At 38.4% G+C, this 15814-nt stretch overlaps 1 protein-coding gene across 3 annotated transcripts in view; it reads left to right on the top strand.

Annotated features, from left to right (window-relative positions):
* LOC124875855 (solute carrier family 22 member 4-like) overlaps positions 1–15814 on the top strand; it is a 50896-nt gene that overhangs the window by 12073 nt on the left and 23009 nt on the right. For 2 of the 3 annotated variants that reach the window (XM_047378253.1, XM_047378254.1), the window contains exons 10-11: positions 336–471; positions 675–733. In XM_047378253.1, the coding sequence (XP_047234209.1) occupies positions 336–471; positions 675–729 (191 nt within the window). In that variant the 3' untranslated portion in view covers positions 730–733. Of the gene's footprint in view, positions 1–335; positions 472–674; positions 734–2355; positions 2718–15814 lie in introns of those variants that run through there. The other variant, XR_007040153.1, reaches the window with a different exon arrangement.

The raw sequence follows: 15814 nt of genomic DNA, 5'->3' as shown, positions 1-15814 counted from the left end.
TACAGAGTGACATTCAACTTCGGTACCGGGCTCCACTTAGCACATCTAGGATGAGCCAAATGAACCCAAGAGCGGTGCGTGAGTCCTGCTTTTATCTATGCCTGTTCTTAACCCTCCTAAAGGGTGTCATCCTCTTGTTTCAGTTGATCTTTGACGATGTGTTGCATTTTATGTGATTAGTAGTTATGGTGTGTAAACGTGCAGCAGTGAGTGGTGTGGCAGATAAGCAACAAGGGCAGAGATATTTAATTAGGGGAGCAATGAGGTTTGAAAAAGCCACAGAAATAATATACATACAAAATCATATATCCATATCATATCTATGTTTTTCACAGGGCAATACTTCAGGGCTCTTCCATACATAGTGATGGGTGTTACAGCCATTTCTGGTTCTGCGTTCTGCTTCATGCTGCCAGAAACTCATGAGAAAGCTTTGCCGGAGACCCTATCAGATATGCAGCAGGTATATGGGTAAGTCAGACATATTCTTGTTAGCATTTATCTAAAGAGTTGAATTTACTTTTGGTTAAAGGTATTCGTAATCCTGTTCAATCATGATTGATTGCCTTTTTTTGAGGCTGTGTAGTTATAATACTTAACATTTAAAAAGAAAAATGAACTTTATCGATGAGCAAGATTGTTTTTCAGATGTTTTTGTGTCTTTGTTCAAACAGGAATTGTGGTGAAAAGGAAAAGGAAGCAGAAAATGAAGAGAACACACATATTTAGTGGGGTAAATATTGTTAGACTAAACATAATTATGGTGCTTTTGCCACAGATTTCAAATATTTGCTGAGCTGATTAACTGATGTCAAGATAGGAAAACTTTACTGGCCGTCCATTAACTCTTACATTACTCCTCACCTCTCATCGACTCTTTTTATTTAGCACCCCAAAGGACAATCCTCAGTCAGAGATCAGTTGTACGTTTCCACAAGTTTATTAAAACCAATCTGAATTCAGATAGGGAGACATCACACTTACACTGGTACCTGGAAACGTCTGTGTGCCGTCTCACTGGGGCTGCTCTCCACTCTGTTATATACCCCAAGTTGCTGTCCAGCACCTTTTTTTTCCGTTACATACACAATCATTATTTCTGTGGATGTCTCCCCAGCAACAGCATAAAAAAACAGTGATACATTTCATCATTTAATAAAGAACTGTTTCACACACATCTTCAGGAAGCTTCAGGGTAGAATAGTTACCAGAACCTGCACAGAGAGGGGTACCATGCCTCCCGAATACACTGCCGGCTTCTCACAATACAGACAGAAAACACTTGCAAATCTCAACCTTGAACAATAAACACTCATTGTGTACTAGAGGCTACTGTTAAGGTTTTTTCTAACTATCAAAAGCAAAACTAAAACTCCTCATAAAAATCAATCTATAAACAGCAAAGTCCCAAATATATCTTAGTCTTAGCTACTAATAATAAGGCATATTTATATTTCCACACTGATTAAAACTTTACTAAGTATTTTTTCAGATTATTTTTGTATTATTATTTTCTTCATATTTTATGAATAGATCAACAAAAAGTAGCACTTAATTGCAAAATAGTGATACTTCAAATTCTCTTACAAATGAAAATCGTAAAACTGGCATACATTTGTATTCAGCTTTGATACCCCTTAAAAAAATGCAGTCCAACCAGTTGCCACACCAGATTTTGGAAGAAGTTGTGGAAATGTTTAAAGCAGGGTTAAAGACATCTCATCTCATCCTGGGGACATCTTAAAGAATTGTTTAATCTGTTTTTTTTTTTTTTATTATTTAAGATCAAGAGCTAAATTAGGGAAATCTATTGACAGCAACAGATTCTCTCTCTTCTCTAATATGTTCACTTTGACCACAGCAGTGAATGGTCCAGTTTTAGTCCAGACCTAATCTACTTAGTGGCAAGACTTGCAAAATGATGTTCACTTTAAAGATGTGTTGGTCTGTTACACAAACTCCCAATGAAATACAAAAAAAAGTATAAAAAGTGTAAAAAGTTCGTTTTTTATTATTCACTGCATTTTAAATTAGTTTTTGTTGTATGAACTCCCCATTTAATAAAAAAAAATATTAATAAATATGAATAAATGAGATTTAAAATTTATAGTAGGCTACGTGGTTGAATATTTTTTAGGGGGAAATCCACAACTTTTCCCCTACAGATATAACAAAATCAAATAATCATTTCGCTTTAGCTAAGAAAGTAGCCCGTATCCGCATACATTTGAACCAGTTTCTTTTCTGTTAACAAACATGAAAATGCCTAACTGTGGAAAACATCGCAGGCCTTGCGAATGTGTGATTGAGCAGGGTATTTCAGCAGGAGCCCTGAAGGCGTCATCTGTTTCCGTGGAAAGGCCCGCCGTCATTTCACTTTCATTTCTGTTCTAACGTAATTCTCGACATCTGCTCTGTTAATGCATCGCCTTTTTTAAAGCCTATCTTTAAAGATTTTCTTTTTAATCGGTAAAAATAAGCTACAGGTGTTGCCCTTTCGTCGTTTCGTACTATAATTAGCGTGGATCGACTGAACTGGTGAGCTGAAGACATGCCACAACTGCTGGAAATTTAAAGCAACTGCAGATTACATTAGGGCCAAAAGTAAAAGTGAAACCAACTTTAGTTCACGGTCTGGTTCTTTGTTCAGTTTACCGAATCTCTGTGGCTCGGGTGGATTTTAATTTACTAAAATGGAATAATGTGATGGATTGAAGGTAAGTTTTATTTTGATTGTATTGTTTGACAAGGGCTGGTCCTTTCGACGATGTGATGATGATGGTTTTTTTTTTTTTTTTCCTCAGCAGCCTTGATGCTTCGTTGAACTAGCTGTGTGTGTTTTGTACTATACAAAATCATCTCTTTTATTATATATATATATATATATATATATATATATATATATATATAGCTTTGGTATAACAACGGCTGTTATGTGTCGAATCCGGTTTATTTTATCGTTTCCATTCTCTCTATAGGCTATTCTATCTTTGGTTTATCTTCAGAGCCTTAGTCTGACGTGTTTTGTGATCGAAAATGCAGCGAACACATTTTTTATTAGAGAACCACATACTTTTAGCATGAACATTTTTGTTACAGTTTATCTTAATCATTTCCGGTGCATGATGATAAAGAATAATCTTTCTTAATGTATTACTGTGTTTTTTCAATTCAGAACGAGGGGGGGATGGCATTGACAATTGAAAAGCAGTTACCCAAAGCTATGTATCAGGGTTTTAGCCTCCCTGTCCCCTCTATTTTGTTTGTTTAATCACTGTTTTAATCACTGGTTGCATTTTGCGAAATCGCACTGTAGATGGCGGATAAAACATCAGTTTATCTGCCATCTTTATTAGTTTTTAAATTAAACGATTGTAATTGCCTATACAGGTCCTTCTCAAAATATTAGCATATTGTGATAAAGTTCATTATTTTCCATAATGTCATGATGAAAATTTAACATTCATATATTTTAGATTCATTGCACACTAACTGAAATATTTTAGGTCTTTTATTGTCTTAATACGGATGATTTTGGCATACAGCTCATGAAAACCCAAAATTCCTATCTCACAAAATTAGCATATTTCATCCGACCAATAAAAGAAAAGTGTTTTTAATACAAACAAGGTCAACCTTCAAATAATCATGTACAGTTATGCACTCAATACTTGGTCGGGAATCCTTTTGCAGAAATGACTGCTTCAATGCGGCGTGGCATGGAGGCAATCAGCCTGTGGCACTGCTGAGGTCTTATGGAGGCCCAGGATGCTTCGATAGCAGCCTTTAGCTCATCCAGAGTGTTGGGTCTTGAGTCTCTCAACGTTCTCTTCACAATATCCCACAGATTCTCTATGGGGTTCAGGTCAGGAGAGTAGGCAGGCCAATTGAGCACAGTGATACCATGGTCAGTAAACCATTTACCACTGGTTTTGGCACTGTGAGCAGGTGCCAGGTCGTGCTGAAAAATGAAATCTTCATCTCCATAAAGCTTTTCAGCAGATGGAAGCATGAAGTGCTCCAAAATCTCCTGATAGCTAGCTGCATTGACCCTGCCCTTGATAAAACACAGTGGACCAACACCAGCAGCTGACACGGCACCCCAGACCATCACTGACTGTGGGTACTTGACCCTGGACTTTTGGCATTTTGGCATTTCCTTCTCCCCAGTCTTCCTCCAGACTCTGGCACCTTGATTTCCGAATGACATGCAGAATTTGCTTTCATCCGAAAAAAGTACTTTGGACCACTGAGCAACAGTCCAGTGCTGCTTCTCTGTAGCCCAGGTCAGGCGCTTCTGCCGCTGTTTCTGGTTCAAAAGTGGCTTCACCTGGGGAATGCAGCACCTGTAGCCTATTTCCTGCACACGCCTGTGCACGGTGGCTCTGGATGTTTCTACTCCAGACTCAGTCCACTGCTTCCGCAGGTCCCCCAAGGTCTGGAATCGGCCCTTCTCCACAATCTTCCTCAGGTCACCTCTTCTCGTTGTGCAGCGTTTTGTGCCACAGTTTTTCCTTCCCACAGACTTCCCACTGAGGTGCCTTGATACAGCACTCTGGGAACAGCCTATTTGTTCAGAAATTTCTTTCTGTGTCTTACCCTCTTGCTTGAGGGTGTCAATAGTGGCCTTCTGGACAGCAGTCAGGTCGGCAGTCTTACCCATGATTGGGGTTTTGAGTGATGAACCAGGCTGGGAGTTTTAAAGGTCTCAGGAATCTTTTGCAGGTGTTTAGAGTTAACTCGTTGATTCAGATGATTAGGTTCATAGCTCATTTAGAGACCCTTTTAATGATATGCTAATTTTGTGAGATAGGAATTTTGGGTTTTCATGAGCTGTATGCCAAAATCATCCGTATTAAGACAATAAAAGACTTGAAATATTTCAGTTAGTGTGCAATGAATCTAAAATATATGAATGTTAAATTTTCATCATTACATTATGGAAAATAATGAACTTTATCACAATATGTTAATATTTTGAGAAGGACCTGTATATGGACAGGCTTCTTTTATAAGCGCAAGTGTTGTATCAGAAATGACCTCTTGATGGCGCCAAAACGTCTTCATTGGTAATATGATTTTCTGGATGGTCGCTTATGATTTATTTAAAAAAAATTAATTCAAAGCTGGCTTGAGGCGTCAGCAATACATAAATCCACATGTATTACAATTGACAAATATTCATCTTTTCAATTTAGTTTTACACTGTGATCACATGTTACTTTTCATAAATTGGTTTTTGCCTCAGTTCTGTCCCAAAAACCATACACAATGCAAGCATAATGCATCACTATAATACACTTCATTGCATCTATTGTAGTAAAAAAATGATGAATATAAAATAAGGAATAACAAAGTTGCCCACAGATATTTTTGTTGGATGTTTCTATTGTATTCTGAAATTCCATAATTCAATTCAGTTTTATTTATATAGCGCCAATTCACAACAAATGTTGTCTCAAGGCACTTCACAACAGTCAGGTACATACATTCCAATTAATCCTAACCATTGAACAGTACGGTCAGATTCAGTTATTTATTCAAATTGGATAAAAAGTTTTTCTATCTAAGGAAACCCAGCAGATTGCATCCAGTCAGAGATTTGTAGCAGTCACCCCTCCTGGATGACCATGTAGCGACAGTGGACAGTTACTGGCGTTGACTTTGCAGCAATCCTTCATACTGAGCATGCATAATTGACACTGCATTAGTTTCACAGGCTTATTGAGAAATGCATCAAGCTTAAGCAAGCTTAAAGGTTTTCTTAAAAGGATTGAGATCTGCGGAGCTCCCTGGCCACAGACCCAAAATGTTAATGTCTTGAACCCTGAGTGACTTGGTAATCAAATTTCCCTTGTGACATCAGTCCTGCAAGAAAAAGCCCTGTTAATTACCATGTTGCTCCAGGATTGTTGCTCTTGGATTTTGTTTTCATGTCATATTGTTTTCCCAGTCGCTTGGACTAAAGACGTCTGTTTGATTTCCATTGGTCCCTTGGACTAAGGGAGCCCACTTCCTTGGACTGTAGTCACACATGTATGGTTTCAGGATGTTTCACTTTTAGCATGACATGACTTATGGTAGTGTTGAGCTTTTCTTCTTTAGATGCTACTTTTTTAAGTTAACAAAGCAGTCTGAAGTGGGCCCTACTATGAGAAACAAACTTTACCCCAGTCCTCCACAGTCCAATCCTGCGTCCTACAAACTTTTCGTCTTGTCTTGATGTTTTTCTTGAAGGCGAAAGTGGCTTCTTTGGTACCCTTCTCGACTATAGGCTTGTGTCCAAACGTCTTCGCCTCACTGTGAGTCCAAAACTGAGCACACCTGCCTGCTGCAGTGTCTGAGGACAGTCAGTAATACAATCTATGACTTGAAGAGAGCACCTAAACCTCTCTTGGTGATTTATTAATGAGTAATCTAGGGTCCATCTTACTTGCAGCAATATTCTCGCCTGTGAAGAAGTCCTTTTGGTGCAAAGGGAAAAATGCATTTCTTTTCTTAGAGGTTTTAGGCACCACTCCTGTTTAAAGCAACCATTCTAATCTTCTAATTCAATCGGAATTAGGGTAACCCAAGCTGTCCTCTCTTTTTGAACACTTTCTATTTAGCTAACATTGGGATGACTAAAATTACTCCAGCAGGTCATTTTGTTGCATGAATAAAACGCATAATAAATACAAACTAAGTTATTGTGTTTAAGTGTATTTTATTAATTTTGTAGTTGACTGCATTTTTGGTGTGTTTCAGGGTTTCTCCAATATTAACATACTTCCAGCTATGAAAAAACTGAATATATTGGTACAGAGCCTTAAGGCTGCATGGTATAATGAATATATGTTAAGTACACATTGAATTTTTTATTGTTTATTTAATCCAATGTGTATATTCAAAGTAACCTACATTTGCAGTAAAATATTAAAGTAAAGTAATGTTGTTGCTCTAGATTCTACCCTTTTGATTGATACAACATCTGGACAAAATAGGATAGGTAGTAATTACATAAACTAAATGTTTTCTTATAAAAAAATGCATATACTTTATTATTTGCAGCTGCGATTTTAGAGGTTTTGTGTAGTTGGCCAACAAGGTACAATTGTTTTAAAGACATTAATAGACTTCTTGCTTCCAAATGTGTTCCACCACTGAAACTTTAGTTTATGAACTTTGCCTTCATTTAAACAAACAGCCAATTTAACATGATGCCATGAATTTTTAGATATAAAACAAAATATGTTATTGTTGAGGACAATAAATCTTTTATAGCGGTTTTTTGTGGATCATATGAGAATTATAGTTTAATTAACTTAAAATGACTTTTCAAATAATAAAACTAGTTGGCAACCAGTAACTATCATAAACAACTTTGTCTAGTGAGATAAGACTTTGCAGATTCATGAAGGAAAATTTACAATTTACCATATGTGTCCTCATCCAAGTTTACCAGCAGCAACAATAAAGTCATAAAGTGATACATGATAATGTTTATAATATTATATAATTTAAGCAGAGTTAAAATGCATTATTCCCCCAGAAGAATTAGATAGTCTGAAACACTGGTCAAGTAAGTTAGGATTCCAATTCAGAGCATGCTGGTAATATTTTACACTACCCGAACTCGGGGTTACATTTATTTTTCACAGCATTTACTATAAATGCTTGGTAACATTTGTTGCTAAAGTAGCCAAATGAAAAACATATATTAGTACCTTGAGAATGAAAACTAAAGTTGAGCAGTAGATGGCGCCAAACTACGTAAAATCACTAATTATTGCTTGGTTTTAAAACAAATGTTTTAAAACCACTGGAGTCAGTGGTTTTAAAACATTTGTTTACGGCAGTGAACTTGCAGAGCAAATGGGGTTAGCTGAGAGGCATATAGTCAGCCAGGAAAAATGTTGTAACATAAGTCTGTAACTATTTTTAAACCGAACAAGTCCAATTTGTTTTTAACGTAACTGCATTCTAGGAATTTTAACATGAAAGGTAACGAACATCCTCATACCACCACCTTCTCAAATCTTAACGTTGATAGATGCTCATCAGCAAAATGACAATAGCTCAAACCTCTATTCGCCAGAGGCCCTGAATGTAGTTGTATCTTAGTAAGTGAACTCATGAAGCTCAGGTGTGTCTGCATCTCGCTTCCACAGAATCTGTTTTGTAGTTAAATAGTTCCTTTATCAGTCCTCTTCATCAAATGAATGACATCTACAGATGGTGAGGCAGATGGTAGATAACAGGCTGCCACAGATATCTCAGCATATCAGGGGACAGAAAAACAATTTAAAAAAATAGAAAATGTCATTCTACTTTTACGGAATTGATTCTCATGTAGTCATTACACATTAACTCAAGCACACCTCATGAGTCCACTTTAAACCCTTCAAAAACAAAATGGCTGCTAGACAGGGAGCATCCCCCCTAAAAGAGCCTAGACAAGATGGACTACCATGAGGACCAGTTTTGTCTGATCCATTTTAATATTGTTTGACAGAATTTCTGAGCTTTGCATTATCAAAGAATAGCAAAGCATTAATTTACATAGAAATAATGTCCGTTTTATGTAGATGCCAATTAGAAAATGTTACAATCTCATCAATAGATTAGGATTATAGAAGTCTCCGAGCACTTAGCATGTTTTAAATATGCTAAAATATATAGGTTTAAGGTTATGTAAAATCCAGCAAGTCAGGTGCAGTTAGACTCTTTTGTAGTGCCATTCTTTTATTTTAGAGACCTTATCAATTACTAAGCAAGATGTTTTTATTCCCAAAATTTTGGGGGGAGAAGCTACATTTGCTTGTGCCATTTAAAGTCAGTCTGTCATAGTTATTATAGTTTTACGGAAAGCAGACTCTTTAAAGAAAAAAAACATCCTGCTTTATGGAAGTGGTTGCAAGTGCTAGAAAGGCTGGATTTCCCAACTCCAGAGGCATTTCCTATAAATGGCTCAGCTTGCACCTGGGAGCAGCAGCTCTACCTTCTGGTTGCTCAGTAATACTGCAGGAGTTATTTCTTTCAAGTCACGTGATTTATAGGAAATCGAGCCTTTAGATTGGAGCAGGTCAGGTTGTGGCTGACAGTCTTGCAGACAGTGAGGTTCTTCACAGTCAGCAGTTTTGTTTTTTTTTTGTTTTGTTTATGTTGCTTTTTTTGAGAATTGCTTCTGGTGTTTGTTCAGTTTTTTTCTCATGTCTGGGGAATAATGTGCTGTCTGGTGTGTGTAGAAGATAAGTTGGTCTGTCAGCTCAAGTTTCATGCTTAATTTCACTCAGAGCTAGATGTTTTGGGGTAAAGCATTATGTGACTGCAGCATCATCCAGAAGTGTTAACACACAAAGGGAATATTTTTGTCAGCTGCCTATGTTGGACTTTTGCTGATCACATGAAATCTTAAAGATGGCCACACAGTCTTCTCTACAGAAAGCATAGTAAACTACTCCCTTTTGCCTTGACTATTTTGCCTATTTTTGCCTGCATTAATGATGACTAGTTTGAATAAACGATTTTAAAGCAGTGTATAGTTTGAGATTACTTGCATGTTCTTGCAACTGCAGCCCATATATTTAGCTCTCCAGTATTGCGTTTACTTCCTCCTGTTGTTGCAATGACCTCAATCCACCTCACCTGTCGCCGCACCCTCTGCAGATGGCACTATCAGAGCAAACACACCGTGAAGGGTGATTTCATGTAAATGGGGGATTTCATCCCAGACAAAGACTCTCACGCAAACAGGCCATTAGTGCCTTTTTTGAAAGAAAATTGTTAATTAAAACACGATCTGTCATCAGATTGCAACTGGTGACTTAGATGGGCATGCATTTTATACAATGCCTTGCAAAAGTACTCATACCCTTTGAGCTGTTTCACATTTTGTCACAATACAACCTCCACCTTTGATGTGTTTTATAGAGATGTTACAATGGAGCTGATCAGTTAGTGGGAAGATGGATGGTGCAAACAAAAGGGCAACCACTGAAAATAAACACGTATTGGAGGCTCCATGGTTCCAAGGTTGGAATGGTTTTATTCATGTGTTACAATCCAGACATAATTTTAATTAGCAATGTGTGGCAATACTTTAGAAATGCTGGTTACATTATCCTTTAAATCTGTTTGAGCAGATTGCAAAGATGATTGTACAAAAATGTTTGTTGATGTAGAGTACGCTGGTAGAGGCGTACTCCAAAAGACTTGCCCCAGTATTTGCTGTGAAAGGTTGTGGTTCTCCACAGTAATGCCTCGGAGGGGCTGAATAAAAAATGTATGCCACACTTCAGATTTTTATTTGTAAAAGAAAATGGAATGAAACTATTAAAGTCATGTTGCATTGAGAACTATACACTACAATGTCTTGGCCAATCACAGAAGCTCCCTGTTAGACACACAGTTGTTTTTGGATATAAAGGGACAACAAGTGGAAAGGTTTGAGCGTTATGACTACTTTAGCATGGCACTATATTTCATGAACATGGAAAAGTTGCTGAAGCCTGGCTGCAATACATGACATACTTTGAACATTACCAGTTTGGAAAGTAGGGGGCAGAGGGGGGAGTGGAAGTTAATATTTAATGTCTTAAAGGTCAAGGACAGTGTCAGCACTGTTAGGTGAGAGACAGACCACAGTGTAGGGGAGAGAGTGTAACCATTTCCTAGAGTGCTGTTTGCAGTCCCTTTGGCTGTATCAGGGTCGTCAGATTAACCCTATAGGTCAACTAAGCTAATGTTAATGAAGCCAGTACTAATTTCCACCAACAGTATTGGTAAACAGATTCAGGAATGGAGGTCAGTTATCTTTGTAACATCCACAAGTTCTTGACTCTAAGTGGAAACCTGTTATTTTTTGTTTGGTTGGTTTATACAGTACAGGTCCTTCTCAAAAAATTAGCATATTGTGATAAAGTTCATTATTTTCCATAATGTCATGATGAAAATTTAACATTCATATATTTTAGATTCATTGCACACTAACTGAAATATTTCAGGTCTTTTATTGTCTTAATACGGATGATTTTGGCATACAGCTCATGAAAACCCAAAATTCCTATCTCACAAAATTAGCATATTTCATCCGACCAATAAAAGAAAAGTGTTTTTAATACAAAAAACGTCAACCTTCAAATAATCATGTACAGTTATACACTCGATACTTGGTCGGGAATCCTTTGGCAGAAATGACTGCTTCAATGCGGCGTGGCATGGAGGCAATCAACCTGTGGCACTGCTGAGGTCTTATGGAGGTCCAGGATGCTTCGATAGCGGCCTTTAGCTCATCCAGAGTGTTGGGTCTTGAGTCTCTCAACGTTCTCTTCACAATATCCCACAGATTCTCTATGGGGTTCAGGTCAGTAGAGTTGGCAGGCCAATTGAGCACAGTGATACCATGGTCAGTAAACCATTTACCAGTGGTTTTGGCACTGTGAGCAGGTGCCAGGTCGTGCTGAAAAATTAAATCTTCATCTCCATAAAGCTTTTCAGCAGATGGAAGCATGAAGTGCTCCAAAATCTCCTGATAGCTAGCTGCATTGACCCTGCCCTTGATAAAACACAGTGGACCAACACCAGCAGCTGACACGGCACCCCAGACCATCACTGACTGTGGGTACTTGACACTGGACTTCTGGCATTTTGGCATTTCCTTCTCCCCAGTCTTCCTCCAGACTCTGGCACCTTGATTTCTGAATGACATGCAGAATTTGCTTTCATCCGAAAAAAGTACTTTGGACCACTGAGCAACAGTCCAGTGCTGCTTCTCTGTAGCCCAGGTCTGAGGAATGCGGCACCTGTAGCCCATTTCCTGCACACGCCTGTGCACGGTGGCTCTGGCTCTGGATGTTTCTACTCCAGACTCAGTCCACTGCTTCCGCAGGTCCCCCAAGGTCTGGAATCGGCCCTTCTCCACAATCTTCCTCAGGGTCCGGTCACCTCTTCTCGTTGTGCAGCGTTTTGTGCCACACTTTTTCCTTCCCACAGACTTCCCACTGAGGTGCCTTGATACAGCACTCTGGGAACAGCCTATTTGTTCAGAAATGTCTTTCTGTGTCTTACCCTCTTGCTTGAGGGTGTCAATAGTGGCCTTCTGGACAGCAGTCAGGTCGGCAGTCTTACCCATGATTGGGGTTTTGAGTGATGAACCAAGCTGGGAGTTTTAAAGGCCTCAGGAATCTTTTGCAGGTGTTTAGAGTTAACTCGTTGATTCAGATGATTAGGTTCATAGCTCGTTTAGAGACCCTTTTAATAATATGCTAATTTTGTGAGATAGGAATTTTGGGTTTTCATGAGCTGTATGCCAAAATCATCCGTATTAAGACAATAAAATACCTGAAATATTTCAGTTAGTGTGCAATGAATCTAAAATATATGAATGTTAAATTTTCATCATGACATTATGGAAAATAATGAACTTTATCACAATATGCTAATTTTTTGAGAAGGACCTGTATATTACATGCCGTTGAAAGTAAATGCTCATTTGGCTGTAAATGTGGCATGTGTATTCCAAGAAGTTCTCTGGAAATTATCTGACATTTTTCACAACATTAAAATTATACTCGCATTGTGAGGGCACACTGCATTGCTGACAATCGCATCCTCATGCAGCACCAAGGTTGTATTGGGGAAAGCTAGATGAGAAAAATCACCTGTGAGTTTACATATGTTACGCTAAAATAAGTTTTTGTTTTGTAACAAGGTTGTAAGAGGAAATCTGCAGCTAAACATGTTGACACAGACATGCTCTTGTTTTTGTCCTCGAGCAATCCTAGAAAGAAGAGACATTCATTAAAAAATGGGATTATCTGTTTGAGTCACAACATTACTCCCTTATTTCACTGTAATGTTAAATGCATCATTGTCAGAGAGGTACCTTTTTCAAAATGGATCAAGAAGAGCATGCGTACTTTTATTGGGGCCTGCCATAGCATTGCATAGCAGAGCAGTGCATTGCATGATATATATATATATATATCTATATATATATATATATATATATATATATATATATATATATATATATATATATATATATATATATATATATATATATATAGATATATATATATATATAGATATATATATATATATAGATATATATATATATATATATATACACACAGGTTGGACAATGAAACTGAAACACCTGTTTTAGACCACAATAATTTATTAGTATGGTGTAGGCTTTTGCAGCCAATACAGCGTCAATTCGTCTTGGCAATGACATATACAAGTCCTGCACAGTGGTCAGAGGGATTTTAAGCCATTCTTCTTGCAGGATAGTGGCCTGGTCACTACGTGATACTGGTGGAGGAAAACGTTTCCTGACTCGCTCCTCCAAAACATCCCAAAGTGGCTCAATAATATTTAGATCTGGTGACTGTGCAGGCCATGGGAGATGTTCAACTTCACTTTCATGTTCATCAAACCAATCTTTCCCCAGTCTTGCTGTGTGTATTGGTGCATTGTCATCCTGATGTTTGAACCATTGGATGCACATGGTCCTCAAGAATGGTTCGGTAGTCCTTGGCTGTGACGCGCCCATCTAGCACAAGTATTGGGCCAATGGAATGCCATGATATGGCAGCCCAAACCATCACTGATCCACCCCCATGCTTCACTCTGCGCATGCAACAGTCTGGGTGGTACACTTCTTTGGGGCTTCTTCACACCGTAACTCTCCCGGATGTGGGGAAAACAGTAAAGGTGGACTCATCAGAGAACAATACATGTTTCACATTGTCCACAGCCCAAGATTTGCGCTCCTTGCACCATTGAAACTGACGTTTGACATTGGCATGAGTGACCAAAGGTTTGGCTATAGCAGCCAGGCCATGTATATTGACCCTGTGGAGCTCCCCACGGACAGTTCTGGTGGAAACAGGAGAGTTGAGGTGCGCATTTAATTCTGCCGTGATTTGGGCAGCCGTGGTTTTATGTGTTTTGAATACAATCTGGGTTAGTACCCGAACATCCCTTTCAGACAGCTTCCTCTTGCGTCCACAGTTAATCCTGTTAGATGTGGTTCGTCCTTCTTGGTGGTATACTGACATTACCCTGGATACCGTGGCTCTTGATACATCACAAAGACTTGCTGTCTTGGTCACAGATGCGCCAGCAAGACGTGCACCAACAATTTGTCCTCTTTTGAACTCTGGTATGTCATACATAATGTTGTGTGCATTTCAATATTTTGAGCAAAACTGTGCTCTTACCCTGCTAGTTGAACCTTCACGCTCTGCTCTTACTGGTGGAATGTGCAAAGCCTTTACCTTTTAAACAATAGATGATTGCAGCACTGGGCTTCACACTAATATTGGAGCTCACCCAGTGTTGGAAATGGGACTATGCTGGTCCTTTGAAATAAGGCCTACTGAAACTTTTAAAATAAAAACCTCAACCTTCCATAGTTAGGATTTATTTTTAAAGCTGATAATAACATACACAATGTTTCTAGAATAGCAAGCAGGTTCTATATAACTAATGGAACTAACCCAGACTTGAAAGGACAACCAGCCTGGACTTTCAAAATAAGACCTAAACATACAAAATAAAAGTATCCATATTTCACACAGCAATAACTGCAGCATTGGTCTTAACACTACTGCTGGAAATTGGTCAACTTTAATCTTTCAAAATAAAATGTATTGATCTTTACAAAATAAAAGCCTCAACATAACTTAGTTGGGGCTTGCCATAGCAATAGAGGGAGAGGAGTGAATGGGCTTGCTTCACTGCCTCCAATGCTATTGCAAAGAGTCACCTATAATTAACCATGTCTAAGCTGGATTGTTTATTATGTATATTAATTGGGACCTGCCATGGCAATGCAAGGAGGCATGGAATGCCATTTCAAAGCAATAGCATTACAAGTGAAATAAGACCAGGTCTAGGTGGATGTCTTTGCCTTACACCCTCAAACCTGATGCAAGCTAAGCTTAACACAGTTTGGCTCTGGTCTGAAAAGCACGCACCAAGAGGCAAGCCCCGTCTAAATTTCTTCAGAAATTTACTATGCACTTATGACCACCTATCAAAATGAATGCAGCCTGAACGGAAGAGTGTACCCACACAATATATATAATCAAAACGTGCAGCTTGGACGTGAGAGGGGTGCTATTACTTTTGGTTTCGGTGTGAGTTACCATGTTGACCAAGAACCGAAGCCAAAATATACCATTGGAATGAATAAGAAAATGAAACACCGATCTAAGTTTTTTCAAACAAAGTCCTCTCACTGGCCGATTTTGCACACTTCACATATGAACTAAGATCTAAATAAAGAACAATCTGTCTTCTATCATTTAATGTGACATTCGGGGGTGTGCGCCCAACAGAAATTCAGTTACATCCCTCAGAAGCTAGAGAATGTTGGTCATTTTGCTTCATCCCGTAGGTAACTATCTGAAAAGATGTTTGTTATTGTCGAAAAGTTATGTCCACAGTTTAGATGCTTGGGCACAATTACCTGCATATATTTTTCCTTTTGTGCCAAGCTGCCTTAAAACTATTCTCATCGGCCTTATGTATTTTGTATAATAAGGTCAAGTCTGAGGGCATGTTTTAACCTTACATAATAACCCTGGATGCAGTTTTTAGCATATAGGCATACCTTCTTGGTCATTTTCAAAACGCTGGTATTTATACTCACACAAATTTACAGTTCTTTTAAGCTGTTCAAGGTTCTACCATCAAATCTGATGCGAGCTTAATCTAACAGCCCCAGAAGCTTTGGCTCTGGTCCGAGAAGCACGCACCAAGATGCAGGCCCCGTCTAAATTTCTTCAGAAATTTTCTAGTTTACCTTTACTAACCACTTGTT

Source organism: Girardinichthys multiradiatus, chromosome 11 (assembly GCF_021462225.1).
Source record: "Girardinichthys multiradiatus isolate DD_20200921_A chromosome 11, DD_fGirMul_XY1, whole genome shotgun sequence".
NCBI lineage: Eukaryota > Metazoa > Chordata > Actinopteri > Cyprinodontiformes > Goodeidae > Girardinichthys > Girardinichthys multiradiatus.
Note: the sequence above shows the minus strand (reverse complement) of the source record. Positions and strands in the feature narration are given on the sequence as shown.